This window comes from Heloderma suspectum, chromosome 2, assembly GCF_057233095.1.
Source record: "Heloderma suspectum isolate Gila_16-S chromosome 2, 16-S_ref, whole genome shotgun sequence".
In the NCBI taxonomy this organism is placed as follows: Eukaryota; Metazoa; Chordata; class Lepidosauria; order Squamata; family Helodermatidae; genus Heloderma; species Heloderma suspectum.
This window is the reverse complement of record NC_139459.1, coordinates 338405236-338420668: the sequence shown is the minus strand read 5'-3', so window position 1 is coordinate 338420668 and position 15433 is coordinate 338405236. Positions and strand designations below refer to the sequence as shown.

At 46.9% G+C, this 15433-nt stretch overlaps 1 protein-coding gene across 9 annotated transcripts in view; it reads left to right on the top strand.

Annotated features, from left to right (window-relative positions):
* The window catches only part of SETD5 (SET domain containing 5), a 74309-nt gene extending 63820 nt beyond the window's left edge, over positions 1-10489 (top strand). For 7 of the 9 annotated variants that reach the window (XM_084840669.1, XM_084840666.1, XM_084840665.1 and 4 more), the window contains 5 exons: positions 3037-3492; positions 4127-4401; positions 7359-7492; positions 8098-8183; positions 8338-10489. In XM_084840669.1, the coding sequence (XP_084696795.1) occupies positions 3037-3492; positions 4127-4401; positions 7359-7492; positions 8098-8183; positions 8338-8910 (1524 nt within the window). In that variant the 3' untranslated portion in view covers positions 8911-10489. Of the gene's footprint in view, positions 1-3036; positions 3493-4126; positions 4402-5748; positions 7493-8097; positions 8184-8337 lie in introns of those variants that run through there. The other 2 variants (XR_014788590.1, XM_084840668.1) reach the window with 2 other exon arrangements.
* Positions 10490-15433: the final 4944 nt, after the last annotated feature.

Below are 15433 nucleotides of genomic sequence, written 5' to 3'. Positions count from 1 at the left end.
GGAGGGAGGAGGGGTGGGGGTGGGGAGCTGTGGAGGAAAGGAACAAATGGATGGGGAGGAAGGGGCTAGCCAAGGTAAATTCCTTTGTAGCTGAGGTTGAACAGATTTGGATGGGAAATTGAAGGAAAATGTGAAGCTCTTGCCAGTTAATCCTTCTGAAGTAGCATTTCCCTGGAGGCTGTTGGGAGGGAAGGAAGAGGAGAAACTGAAGCAGCGTGAGCTCAGATACCAAACCACAGTCTCTTAATTGCTGGTGGCTGGCTGGTACTTTGCTACAAGGAGGTGTGTGCTATATATTCTGTTGAACTTATCTCCTTGTTCCATTGCAGCGTAAACAGTCCTGATTCTGCTCTGTGCCAAAAGTCCAAGTTCTTCAAGATACAAATTCTGTGCTCAGATTAATTGTGCAAATCAATAAGCACAATGCAAATGATGGAGTGTTTGGCAGGATTTGCCGTCTGAGGCAAGGAGTAATATTGCTTTAGACAGGAAGACAAAGAGGGCTAAGTGATTGGGGATGTATTACCAATGCAGGGGGTGTTTTATTACAGTGTTGGATATTCGCCTGCTTTTGTATATAGGCTCTTTACTGCTTTATAGGAAACCGTGTTTGCCATAGTCTCCATCGAAAAGCAGCATAAGGATTGTATAAAATCGACATCTAGCTAATGGGACATAAAAGACCAAGAGGAAGGGAGGGATCAGGCTGCTGAAGCACTGGGGCTTTTTCAAGAAACTGTATATTACAACACACACATACACACACACACACACACACACACACACCACATTCACATATCTTTGCCTAGAGGCTAGACTGTTCCAATGTGTTGCATGTATGGCCACCTTTCAAAATGGTCCAGAAACTATGGATGTGGTCCAAAAAAGGGCTGCAAGATTATTAGTAACTGAGACTGAGCATTTTGATCCTATGATGCCCGTGCTTTATCATTTTCTCTGGCTCCCAGTCCATTTTCAGGCCCAATTTAACGTACTGGTTTTAACTCTTAAACCCTTTCATGGCTTGAGAACAGCTTACCTGAAAGATTGTCTTCCGTATATATACCTACCCAGACCTAAAAATCCTGTCTAGAGGCCCTGTGCTCCCAAAGTGAGGCTACTAGGAAGCGGGCCTCCTCAGCAGTGGCACCCCAGCTATGGATTAGTATCCCCAGGGAGCCTCACCTTACACCTTCTCTCTGGCCTTTCTAGCACTAGGTGAAGCCGTTTTTATTCATCCAGGCCTTTTAAATCACGGGCAGGGTGGGGTGGGGGTATGGTTTTAACATCAAGCCTTATTTTTATGCTGCCAAAGAAGAAAGGTGGTGGTGGTGGTGATGGTGGTGTTGTATGCATCGTACTGTTGGCATTTTCAATATTTTTTTGTTGTATTCAGTAAGCCGCCCAGGGATCATATGCTGACAGGTGGTCCTATAAAAATATGATAACTACCAAGTGGAAAATCTTTGCATAGAATAGTGTAGTGTATGGTGTAGCCCTCACATCTGCCCTCATTTCAAATCAGTAGGGCTACATGTACTTAACATGCACCCTGTTCATGTACTTAACATGCACCCTGTTCATGTAGCGTTTTGGCATAATGTGCCACAGCTATGGGGAGAGGGCGTTAAAGCTTCATTTCTAACCTACCCCTGCACTGTGTCAAGGGGAGAGGCAGCACTTTATGAATTGGCAGAACTGGTGCTTTCTAAGGGCCACAAATCCAGGATATAAAATGGCATGCAATCTTGCTCATTTCCTTATTTTGCTTTGGAGCTTTGGCTGAGCAGGAAGTAGAAAATGTACTGGTGTTAAACTGCCTCCATCCCCCACCCCTTTGGCTGCAGTATCCCAGCACAAATGCAGTCACATGGGTGTGACAAAGAGGCTTTGCACGAGTTATCTCTGTGTATGTATATTAGTTGATCACCATGTCAAAACGTCTAGATAACCGCAAAAGGGGCACAGCTAAGTGTGATAGTGGGGTTATCTTTAAAGGAGATGGGTTAGCTTGAGGCTGCAGTGCACTATCAACAGTTTAGAACAATCTTCCCCTACCTGGTGTCCTCTAGACCATGGTTGCTGGGGATGATGGCAGCTGTAGTCCAACATGTTAGGAGGGCACTAGGTTGGGGGTGACTGTTTTAGAGAATAAATTGTGGAAGTAACTTTATCTACTTGTCTGATTCCAATTAGAGAATGTGGGTCTTCTGTAAAATTGACATCTTGGATAGGGATGGCAGTACTGATTAAGAAGTGGGAGTTGGGGGCAATAGAAAAGTTGGGGAGCAGTATAGGGTGCAAAAGGCCGATCTTGGTTGAATAGAACGCCCTGACCAGCTCCTCTCCTCTTTGGTTTAATAGTGACTACCCATATGTTCTGAAAACTTCCCCTCGTAATAATGAGAGCTAGCAACCAGTTAAATACAACCAGAGAATCCAGGATTCTGCCCAAGGCTTACATTCCATCCTATAAAGGCCAGATTCTGCACTAATAAAGGTCATGTGCCCCTGTCAGATCACCTGTTGGAGATCTTTGAATGTTATGAAGTGTGCCTGCAATGTGTGGTTGTGATAACTTTATGATGCAGAGGCTGGTTGATAAGAGTACCTCGTGTGTGGTGTACCTGCATGCCATGACCTTTTTGTTGATTCTTCACCTTTCATTGAAATGGTGGTGACTTTGTATGTTGCACGGTGTCCTTGAAAATACACCAAGGCTCGTTTGAGCACCAACATCTCCATCCAAGAGGGGGAGGGACCCTGCAAATTTAATTTGCCTCCAGAAAGTCTTCTGCTTGGAGGAAGACTATGCTGCTAGAAGAACAGGCAGAAAGGAGAGCACAGCAGGACAGAAAGGGGCCGCAGTGGTTTGGGAAGAAGGGGCTGGGAAAGCAGTGTGTGCTGTCCATAGGAAGGGGGAATCTTTCCTGACTTAAAGTGTTTCTCTCTGTCTGCCCCTTTTACCTGGCTCTCTACCCTGTTCAATATCCGCTCCCTCCCCACCCTCCCATACCCTCATGTTGGCTATTCTAGCTCTGCCTCAGGACGGATCTTGACATGCCGAAGGCAGGATTCCTGGATCCTGGCTCTAACAGCTGCCTAGAGAGACCATCGTTGCTCACTTTGGGGCACTCTGACCCAGCATCCCAGCCCTCAGAGACCAGCTTTCCAGGAAAGAGCGGGGAAGCCCAGACGCTGCTAAGAAGCTCTGACCAGGCTTTTCGGACAGAGTTTAATTTAATGTATGCCTTCTCCCCTTTGAATGCTATGCCCCGGGTGGACGGATTGTTACGTGAATCTCCTCAGATGGCCGATGGGAAACTTCTGAATCCAGACAGGGGCTGCTGCAGTTCTCCTGCAGAGGGATACTTTGGCAGACACGAGCAGGCGCTTCTTAAAGAAGCAGCACATGGATCCCTGGCCCTCTGTGGTGAGAGAACTTGTGAAGGAATTAGATCCATCTCCCAGAACCCTCCGCAGAGGAAAAAGGCAAGTACCCGACAGGAAGGAAATAAACAGAGTGGGCTGAGGTTGTGGCAGTAACGAGAAAAGGGAAGCCCTGAAGGGGGTTGAGTGTGAGGAAGGGTGCAGAGAGAAATGCAAGTGCCTCACACTGGATATGAGGAACAGCTTGAGGCATTTGTCAGAAGTAGAGCAGTATGAAACTAGATGGACCGTTGCCTTGAGGTTCAGGGAGACATTGTAGTGATGTACAGTGTCTGTCCTTAAAGGGGTATTTTAGCTCCGTTTTGTGTTTTGCTCTTGGACTTCCCATCATCCTAGGGAGCATCACTGATTTGGCTGCACTTTTTGATCCAGTGTAACCTGATTGGCTGCTATGCAAACTCTAGATCTGGTTCTGTGGCTGCTAACTGACCATAAGCTGGAGAGCAGATTCCTTGCTTGTGCAGCAAGCCCAAGATGCAAGGCCTTGTGTGCTGCATGTAAGACATATCTTAAAGTCCACACGTGAGCATAAAGCCATATCACAGTCCAGCTATCAGAAGCTGGCTATTCCTGGTCTGCGAGTGACTTGTAGTTAAGGGTTCCTGCCCTGTTTCCTGATTTGTCATCTAGCCCTCGCTCAGACACACCTAGGCTGATGATATTCTTTTTCCCATAGGTCTCTCTGCTGGAATACCGGAAACGAAAGCAAGAAGCCAAGGAGGGTGGGGATTCTGCTCGATGCACAGGGACACCTACCCGACTGAGTGGCAGTTGCTCTGGAGCAGATATGGATGCTGGTGTTGTGCTGGGCGCAGGGGGCCGCACTCTGTCCTCCCCGCAACATGGCTTCTCCCCCTCGCATTCCTCCCTGTCTCACCTAGAGGAAGTCAGCCCACCAGAACCAAGAGGGACCACACACTGCAAATCCCAGGATAACATCAGCAGTAGATGGTGAGTGTTAGCCTGCTGTTGAGTCTCAGGAAGGAAAATGTGCAAAAGTCATGTCCTCTTTCTAGGAGTTCCCCAGGAAGGACTGTCTTGGGTTCCTTGTCCTACAGGCGGGGAGTGCAGCACTTGTGTCAAGTATACCATCCTGAGGAGATGAGAAATGAAAATGTTTGTGTTCTATGACCCAGTCTTCCCATCTTGGCTTCTTATAGAGCAGGAAGATAAATATGCTAGGTAAACAAGTGTCATCTCTCTCTGCAGGTTCCTCTTTTTTTGTGGTCAGACTTGAAAAAAATACTCAGGCAGAAACCTGTTAATTTCTAACAACAGAGTGCTGTTGTTTTTTTAACCTTTGTGGCTGTAATGGGAACTTTGAAAGTGAATGAGTACCTTCAGGGTAGATATGCTGGAATTTTACAGTAGAGATCTTCCTGCTTTGGGAAACATTGTTCAGAGGATCAATCAAGGGGTCTAGGACTCTCAGACTTGGCCGTTGTTCCAGAGTGGTTTAATTCAACCTGGAAATCCCACCCCAGCAGAAAGGTCCTTCACTAGCAGCTGGCTATTTCTATACGTATTTGTATTCCACTCTTTGGAGGAGTTGCTCATTTTGGTTGCCCTTTTATGTATATAGCAGCTTAAAGAGGACAGTTCTATCAAGGAATACCAAAGGGACCTTAGAGGGCAGAGAGAAATACTTGTTTCTATAGGTCCCTACTTGCTCCGTTCCATATTTTTCCTGTATGAATATCACTGTACCTTCCCCTGTGCTATCACACTTACATGTGGTAGAGTGTCTAAATAACTTTCCATCGGTGATGCTCTCAAGTTAGCTGATGATTACTTCTGATACTGAATAGTCTTAACCCAGTTTGATCTTAAGCAACTTCCACAAATCATACAAATGCTGCTTGGTCTAATTACTTATCCACCCTGCTGGACTAGATCAGATCCATCTAGTCCAGCATTCTATTTCCAGAAATGCTGAGCCAGATAATTCCTGGAAGCTCTGAAGTGGGACGTAAAGCACTGGCCTTTTCCTCTTACTTGTCCCAAGCACCTGGTATTCAGAGTTAAACTGACATTGAACATGGAGGTTCCATTTAACTATCATAGCTAATAACCGTAATTCTACTTTCAAAGGACTTGCAGAACTTGGCTTTCCAAGCTGTGGAATTACATTTTTTGTTTTTACTTGCCATATATTTATATTGCTGCCATAAGCAAGCTGCAGCACGAGCAGTATCTGAATTCAGTGATTCCCAGTGCTGTGCTCTTTGCAAATGAAAGATGTTTTGGTATTTGTGTGCTCAAATGTTGGTTGGCTTTTTTTTATTCTCCCAACTCTAGTGGACAGTCCTGGGGCAGAGCTGCTTTTGGGGATTGGAGTCCTGAACATTCCAGCTTGTTGGTTTCATCCTGAGGACCTCCCTCTGCCTTTGCATGCAACTAGCTGATCGTTTCTGCTTCAGACACTGTACATGGGGGACAAGCAGAGACTTCAGATTGCATGGCACGTTTACACAAAAGCCTGCACATCTTTGCTGCCTTCTACAATATCTACACACAGTTTTCATTTTAAAAGAAATGAAGTTTCTATCTTCAGTTGCCAAAAAAACCTGCCCGTGCAGTTTTAGCAGATGTGCTCCTGCTCTTGTAACTCCACCTTGCAGGAAATTCTCTCCAGCCAATCAATAGCAGCAATGAAGGTGTGAATTCATCCCTCCCTTATAGCCACTGAGTTCTGTGAGGTGTGAACCCCACTGCTCTTTTCCCCCCTTCATGGGATGTGGCCGCTTGTCCAGCCAGTTCATTTTTAAGAACTAACATTGAAGGCATGAAAAATTCAGAATCAGTGGGAGGGATAACAGTATGCAAAGTTGTTGATAACACTTGGGATGCTAATGTTGATTGTCCATATGGGTGGGGTTGGAGGTACCAGTCAGGAACACTTTTTAAAACTAACTTACAAACATAATTATGAAACTGTACTAAAATTTCTAAAATGGGGTCAACTTGCTGTCATAATTAGTCTAGTACTTCCAGTGTGTAAAATGTTTTACAAGCTGCCGCTTGTAACCACCCTGTGAATGAGGTTGAGTCACAGATGGTCCCATTTTACTGATAGTGAAAAGAAACTGAAAGACAGTGACCTACCCAGAGCCATCTCAGTGAGTCCAGTTCTTACTGGCTTAAAAAGGGTTCTATCTGGGAAAATCTGTAACAGTTCTGTTAGAAATGAGCATTTTCCAATTTGAAATTACCTTGGTGAGCAGTTCATGGTGAAAGAGACCCCTTTGTTTTCTGCACCCCAGCACGACTTGTACTGGAGACTCTCAGGTACAATCCCAGAGTGCCAGAAAAAATCTCCATACAAAAATCTCCATATTTATATTTGCTGATCCAGAGCAAACAGTCCTCCGTACTGCAACAGTAACCACCCCCAAGACCTTTTCAGAAAAAAAGGGAGAGATTTAGTTGGACAGGCCAGATATGAGTGCTGAGTAGCAATTGTTAAGATATTCATGTACATGCTGTGTGCTTGGGACTCATACCCCAGGGTTGCCATCTGTTCTCTTGAGTAACACTAGGAGAAGTCTTCAGTGTTCCCCTTTGATTGATTTTTTGTTCATCTCTAATGAATCCTCTCTAGCTGTTGTGAGGCAGGCCCCGCTCAGCCCTTAGAAGGAAAAAATGGCACTTGGCTCAGCATGTAAGGTACAACATACACAAACTGTAAAGGGTGTGTTATTCAAACTGCACAATGTCTGTGAGAACAGGCAACAAGGCAGGTCCCCAGGAACCTCCTGGCATAGTTTTTAAAAAATATTTAAAATATTTATATCCTGCCTTTCCTTGAGCACTTCAAGAAATCTTACACTACAGTAAAAGCATCAACAACAAAATATTGTCACAGACGGTTGAAATTCCCATTCATACTCCCTTGTGTCCTGCTGTAGGATGGTGCCGACCTCGGTGGAGCGACTCCGAGAAGGCTGTGGCATTCTGGAGAAGGTTTTACGCAGCAGCGTTAAAATATGTCAGAGAGGAGAGCCCTCGCCCACTCGGGACAGCACAGGGGAGAGAGAAGCAGGTAAGTGGGCTTGCACAGGAAGCTGCCCTTTGTGCTGTGGCAATTGGGATTGAATCTCTTTGGGAAGGCAGAAGTCACAGGCATGGCACCACCTGTGGAGTCATGGTGCCCGTTGCCACCTGTGTCTTATGGGATTTCCACCCCACTTTGGTCAAGCTGGCATCACTTCAGACACATGAAGATTGTCCTACTAGATTTGTTTTAAGAATAGGGATATAAGTCTTTATATTCTGAATAATTTCCACAAGTGCTTACAATTTTACATATGAAAAGGAGGTCTTCAGGCAGAGGCTGGACAGCCAGCTGTTGGGGAAACCTTTCTTCTGGATTCCCTGCATCAAGCAAGGGGTCAGACTAAATGGCCTGCAAGACCCCTTCCTACCCTGTGTTTCCATGAAAGACCATTTTCCCCTTAACTTTTCTCTTTGACCTTTTGAGGTTTTCTCAGTATTTTTTTCTATTTGCCCAGGCTCCAGATTTCCTAGGTTTGGGGCTCTTCAGGGTGTTTTTCTCACCCCATCTCCGCTACTAAGTTCATCTCACTTGCTCTCCTGATCCAGGAACGTGCATTTCTAGGACTGATCTCTGTCTGCTCTGCCTTCTAGATGCTTTGGAAGGAGACTCAACAGACCCCCTCAGCTCTTCCCTCAAGGGACCAGCCGTTTACAGTCCTTCTCGATACAGCTACCAGGTATAAGAGGCAGTGTCCCTCCCATGTCACGGTCTGTGTGCAGTTAACCCTCTGGCTCTGACACAACCTGTCCTTAAGTAGGGAGGTGGGGCAACTGGGGTAGAGCTGGACAGTACGTATTGATTTGTGGCTACTTCTGTTCTTTCCCTTCCAGCTGTTGCAGTCTGACAGCCCACGGGCAGAGTCACAGACCCTTCTTCAGAGTTCCTCTCCGTACCGAGGACACCCCATCCCATCACCTGGATACAGCTACCGATCCCAGTCCCAGAGAGCAGGGCACCGTCAGTCTCTCAGTTCCTCAGAATCCTCCCTTTCCTCCACCCCCTCGGTCTCCACGGACTCCTCAGCTCTGTTTGCAGGGAATTCTGGATATTATAGCAGCCAGCCGCATTCTGGCAGTGGTGTCCTGAAGAAGAGCTGTCCCGCAACCATTGCTCCCTGTCCTGCTCAGACAGCAGCCGCAGACTGTTTGCCCCCCTCTGAATCAGGGTCTCATCCCTGCATGGGAACTGCTGGCTGCACATCTTCATCTAGGTCCTCACAGTCAGACTTGCGGACTATCAACCCTCCTGCCTCTGGGCAACCTGCTCTCTACCAGAGCTCCAGAGCCGCAGCACTTTCCAACTCGCAGCACTACTCGCACCGAGGGGGAGGAAGCAGCATCCATCAGTACAGACTGCAGCAACTTCCAGGGTCAGGCGTAAAGACTCAGACAGGCCTTTCTTAGGGCAGGACAGAATAGCCTACTGTTCCTTCTGGCAGCAACTCATAGGGGAGTGATGCTGGAATGGCGAAAGGCTAGAGGCCGGGGCTCTGGGATGTACAAGCATGAGAGAGCACTGCCAGCCACCCCTGGCTTTGGAAAGAGGAGAAGGCAGCAAGCGGTGGCAGCAGCAGAGCCTGTAGCAAAGCATCTCCCTGGTGCCTGGGTATGTTTTAGAAAGCAAATGGTGCTGAGTGGCATGGCCTCTATCTCCTACCTGTGCCCTTAGCTGTAGTCACCTGGGCAGGTAGGTAAGCTTGAATATGAAACCCGTGCAAATCAGAAAAATAGGGGAGGGGAAAATGGGGGGAGGGGGGTATTATTCTAAATCCCAAAGTGCTCTCTGCAGGGTTGGGGTCCCAGAATATTCTGGGTCAGGGAGGGTGGGAGTATAGTCCATTCTGATCATTCCAGTTGCAAGCAAGAGCATTTATGGTGTCCAGGCTCTGGGCAGAGAGCCATGGGATGGGGCTGGTAGCAGTGTGTGTATGTATGCATGTGTGCATGGGGCGGGTGTGCAAGCAGGTGTTACTGCAGAGAGTCCCAGTGCCATGTCACCGAAGAGGCTCTGAGCATACCATACGCCATGACCCTGCCAAGGAGGGTGTGATAAAAGCATTCAAGATGGCAGTGCTGTGGTGGTGGGAACACGGTGGCTTGTCACAGGGGATGGCTTGATTGATGTGCCTGTCCTGGAGTCTGTCTGTGTAGTCTGCAGATGATGAGAGACGTACCGATGCTGCTGCTGCTGCTGTTGTCATCAAAAGTATCATCGGGTGCATGAGAGATGCCTGCTACCACCCCCTGAGGTCCAAGAGTGGTGCCAGGCCCCCTGGAAGCTCTGTCCAATTCCATACCGTTGCCAGCTTTTCTCACTTGTTTACTATCAAGCGTGTGTTTTTATTTATCTAATTTTATATTCAGTTATAACCATAGTAGGTTAGCAAATATCAGGCAGGTCTAACGCCAGTGCTACCATGGACCTTCCCCCATCCCTCCTGGACAAGATAATGCTGTGAGCATGTCTTCCCTCATTTCTCAGATGCACAGTCTCTCTCTTTGGTTTTCCTTTTTGGTTTTTAATTAGGACTGTTACAAGTTTCTCTAACTCACTGAAATCAGGTGTTCATTCAACTTAGGGGAGACTTTTAAAATTATCAAAGCAGAGAAGAAGAAAAAGAAGAAACTTTTCCTCAAAGTGTCTGGCTGTGAGCGTGTTGGGGATGGAACTTGTCACCCAGAAAGCGGGTGTCCTATATACTGTATAAAAGGGTGTCGGCTTCACTAGGCTTTGCGGCCTCCCTCTCCATCATGCTGAGCATGCCTCATGGGGTGAGCGTTGCAAGAAATGATTTGGAGAGCGGCAGACAAAGAAGAAGCCCTCTTTTGTGTGTGTGTGTGCGGGGTGCTGGGAAGGAGCCACCACTGAAGTGGGATGGGGGGCTGCAGCACGGTCCTCAAGTGGAGTTGTACACTGTGCTGTAACATTTGGACTTTCACAAGAGATGTAATAATTTTGATAATAAAATACTTAACTTGAAAATCACCATGTCAAGGCTCTTTTGCTGAGTTCTTGGATGATGAAATGCAGCTGGTTTTGCGTGAAATCAAAGTGAAAGCTAAAGGAACACTGGATTTTACTGCACAACGGTGCAGGGGTCCAAGATTCCTGCCCTCATTGGAGACAACCTTTTAAAAATGAATATGTATGCTAAAGGCTCTGACACTTACTAAAAGGGTCTTGAAGAGGCTTCCAGTGGCCAAAGGGAGGGATTTCTGCATAGTTCTTGTGTCTACATAATAATATTGCATGTATTCTGTTCATTTTCCTTTTGTACTATTCTGCTCTTTGAATTAGGCAGAAATACTTAACCTAGCTTGCATTTTACCACCTCTTTAATGTGGAAAAAAAAAATATACACACACACACGAGACACACACTCGGATTTTCTGCTTTAGCCAACAGTATCTGCTTCATCTGTTTTGACTCTCCTGCCTAAGGTCTTCCTGGCATGAGGCATGGACCAGGATTTAGGGTTGGTTCTGCCCCTGTACACGATTGGTGCAGGCATTTACATCCCATGCTTATCCCCCACAGTTCACATGAGTTCCAGAGCAACTTCCTGGTCCCTGCCAATTCTGCAAACCAGAGTCCAGATTTTTACTGTTGGCGTGAAGGTGTTTAGAGGCAGGATTGCAGTTCAGTAGCAGAGCACATGCTTTGCCTATAAAAGGGCCCCAGATCAATCCCTGGCACCTCCAGGTAAGACTGGGAAAGACTCCTCTCTCTCAAACCCTGGAGAGCTCTTGCTGCCAGTCAGTGTAGGCAATACTGAGCTAGTTGAACCAGTGGTCTGACTTGATGTAAGGCAGCTTCCAATGTCTTGAGGCAAGAGGTAACTGCTTTGTTTTTTTAGGGACTTTGTTGGCCCTTTGTTACTGCACAACAGCATGGGCACTTCCAATGTGAAGAGAGACAACCAGAGAGAGGGTCTTCTTGGTGGTGTCAGCCCAGTTGTGAAAGGCTCTTCCTAGAGAGAATCGCCTGGCGCCTCCCTTACTATCCTTTCAGTGCCAGGAAAACACCTCTTTCTTAAGCTTTTTAGATACTATTTTAATCCTGCTGTCTCATATTGTTTTTATTTTCTAGTTTTTAGTTTATTCTGTCTATTTACATTTCACTCCTTCTGTTTGTAAGCCACCCTGGGTATATGACTGAAGGGCAGTCATATTTACAATAGTTTTCATCTATGCCCAGACACTGGGAGAGCACTGAAACTGCCAGATGAACAGGGGGAAGAGAGCAAGATGTTGTCAGGAAATGCCATGTCCATACAACTTCACTTGGCCTCATATGCATACTGAACAGAAGTGGATACAGAACAGCACTCTGTGGAATCTCTGGAAACACCCCATGGAGCCGATGAAAATTATTCATCACCACCCTCTGGGATCTTGGTGCTGACAATGTGGGCAAAGAGGCTGCAAAATTTACATTAGGGATGGCGTTGCTTTGGTTGTGCTCAAAGTTCATACTTGATATCATGAATTTCGAAAGGTGAGCTCAAAATCCAGTATTTAAAAAGTGAATTGTTTTGTATGTCCTGGGCCTCTCTGACTGTTTTTATCCAAGAAGCTAACTTTCCCACACCTAGTTGTCCTAAAGGAGGGTCTTTGAAGGTTCACTGTCTGGGATAGCCTTGCTGTTTGAAGAATTTGGAGTAGGGATTCTAATGCTTAAATGGCAAATATGTGTATCTGTTCAAATGCTGATGTTCGGAGATGCTTTTTTGGCAGCACTAGGGGGTGCCAGAGGGGAATGGCCAGGATTTCTTTCTTTGCCGAGCAACAGCTGCTGCTTTGAATTTCTGAAGGAGGGGGGCGGGATCCATTGCTTTGTATCATCTGCTAAAAATTGCCTTATCTTTTGGGGGGTTTGATTGCCTAAGGACAATCACAAGGTTTCTGTACTTAATCGTGCTGCAGGTACAGCTATTGTGTGAGCTGCAATCCTTTGCACACTTCACTGAGTAAGTTTCATTAAACACACTGGGACTGGCTTCTAATAAAAATGCATAGGGTGGCGCTGAGACTCGCATGGTTTGACCAAGCCTGTTTTGGCAGCAACAGCAAAGTTGTGCTTTAATAAAATATTGGACGGGACCATAGCACATGCTTTAAATGTAGATGGTCCAGGTTCAAACCCCAGCATTTCCAGCTAAAAGGATTGTCCCTGACTGAGGCTTTGAACAGACATTGCCAGGCTGAATATCCATTGCTGGACTAGATGTAGCAATGGTGTCACTTGATACAAGGCAACTTCAAATGTTGCCACCTTGACAATTACTGCTTGAGCCAATGGTGCAGATGAGTAAGTTGACAGTCTGAGCTGAAGTGTTGTATCAAGTGATGTTATTGTGGCCAGTGGTAAGGCTATAATGAAGGACAGGTTCTCTCTGAGTGCAAATAGACAGGCATCCTCTGTGCAATTGTGGGAAATCGCAGGAAACATTTGTCTCCCAGGGTCCTGCCCTCCCCTTCGCCCAGTTGATCGGGACCATATTTTCTGGATGATAGCAATGCATCTGTGCTTTCTTCACACTTGTCAGCTTCAGTACATGCTCGATCAGGGAATCCCAGCGCATTCATAACTCCTGGTCTTAAGATGAAAGTACTGCCCACATACGGACAGAGAGGGGAAAGAATGCTGGATGTGTTCTTGCTCTGGACAGAGTGGTGGATTACAACAAGCATGGCTGCATAGCTATTCAAGGTAGACTTCAGCTGCAGCACTCAATTTAGAAATCACTGGGGGTTAGAAGGTTTTCATAAAGAGACAGAACCATGAGTGTGGTGTTGTGGAACCAACATGGTAACCACACCCTGAACTAAATCTCAAAAGCTTGCCTGGGTATGGCCAGTACATGCTTAATATTATGCTGTGGAGGCTTGTTCTCCAGGAACTTAGCAACTACTGCTCAGCTCTGTGCTCTGTAATTTCAGAATCCACAAAATCTATCACCCCATCTAATAGTAAACCCATATGGTTCACAGTGCTGACAGAACTAGAGCCAAAACGAGGCCACTGAGAAACTGGAGGAAGGTTTCAGCATACTTGAGGGGAACCCAAGGTTTGCAGAAGTACAAAAAAAATTGGGGGAGCCCTAAGGGGGCAACATTCCCCATTCCCCCCAAAACCAGCCCAACAAGGATTGAGCATGCTTGGAAGCCACTGAACATTGAGTGTCCAGAGGAAAAGGAAAGGGGGTGAGGGAATGGAATGGTGTATTCTAGAGGAAGGCTTGGCCCCCTGACTGGAGCCCTGAACAGAAGTGCACTCCCCTTGGGAGGATACACTGCAACATTTTATTGCAGTTCCCACTTGTTCAATTCATTATCTGAGTTATGGTGTGTATACCTGCCTGCTTTTACCCTTCATGCAGTCTCCAGTCCTTACTGTCAACTATCTTAGATATAAGTGGAACCTCTCCCTTGGCTCAGGCACATAAATGCCTTATTACCCATTAGTCACTCTGTGAGGGAGTGCAGTGTCTGATTGTACCTGGGAAGTCATGTCCAGAATATTCTGCACCTGATGCCCTGTGCTTGCCACTAGCATGTCCTTGGCACCAGCAGCATCGTGATCAACAATCTCCATAGTTACGCTGGCAAGGTTGCCATGGAGACAGCTGGAGAAAGCCAGGCAGGCACCAGCTCAAGGTGTAGCAGTGAATCACCATGGCGAGCGGCAGCAGTAGTATCCTGAGGAAGAAAAATGGGATGTGTTCAATCGCTAAACTGGGCTCATTCTTGATGGGCATGGAGGCTGACTGATCTAAAATGTAGGGTTCTTTTCACCTTCTACAGCAGAAGGGGACACATCTGTGAAGTTCCATAGGACGATCAGTTCTCAATTAAGGGTAGGGTCTGGAAGGAAATCCCTCATGAGAACTTTCTCCTTCCCCATGCATTGGTGTCCAGGGACAGCAAGCCTGGGCCAGCCCAATTCAACGGCCACCCGACAAGCCAGAACATGCATTCTGCAAATGACCAGAATGAGGTGGTTGAATTCTGAGTGGAACCGCTTCAGACAACAGACTGGGGAGGTTCACATTTTGGGGAGGCCCGTTTATGTATGCAAATTAAAGCCCTCCGCATGTAGTTAAACCAGCACATGAAGAAGGGGACAACGTTCAGGGCCAGACCTACCATTAAGCAGAGTGAGGTGGCCACCTCAGGCAGCAGATGCTGGGGGCTGGAGAGGAGCGGCACTGGGATGGAGCTGGGTATGCCGCACAGTCTGCCCCGTGTCCCCCAAGGGTGCCTGCCACCCTCGGGTTTGTCCCATGCCCAGTGCTGAAGTAAGATTCCAGTACCAGTTCAGTTGGCATCCATACATGGGATGGAGCGGGAGGGGTACCATCTTGCTCTTCACCGGGAGCACCAAAATGTCTTGGCCAGCCCTGGCTATATTAAAGCTTTCTCCCTGATATATTCATTCATTACAGACGGTGTTAAGTGGGGACACCTTCAAAAATATGGTGCATCCCCCTTTGCTATCGGAAGTGGCACAGTCCAGAATTCTGTTCCTGCTCCATCTACCTCTTCATGCCGCAGAAGGTGCAACACGGATTTGAAACTAGACACTCATGCAGCTTCTGACATGGGCTGGGAGGATTGGCTCTCGCAGTGAGCTCTGCACATGCATACAGGAATCCTCTGAAACATGCTGAGGAGGATCCCTAGCATGCAAGGAACGCTGCAACCCTGCCACAAGGGCCGCAAAAAAGGTTGCGCTAGCCCTTTCTATGCAGTGAGGAAATGTTTGCTACAAAATGTAGCATTCAGCAATAGAGGTTCTCCCCCTCTTAACCCAGCCTTCCCCAGCCTGGGCCCTCCAGATGTGTTAGACTACAAATCCCATCATCCCCACCCAGCATGGCCCTGTTTTGCCAACAAAACCTGAAAAGATAGAAAATGGTAATTG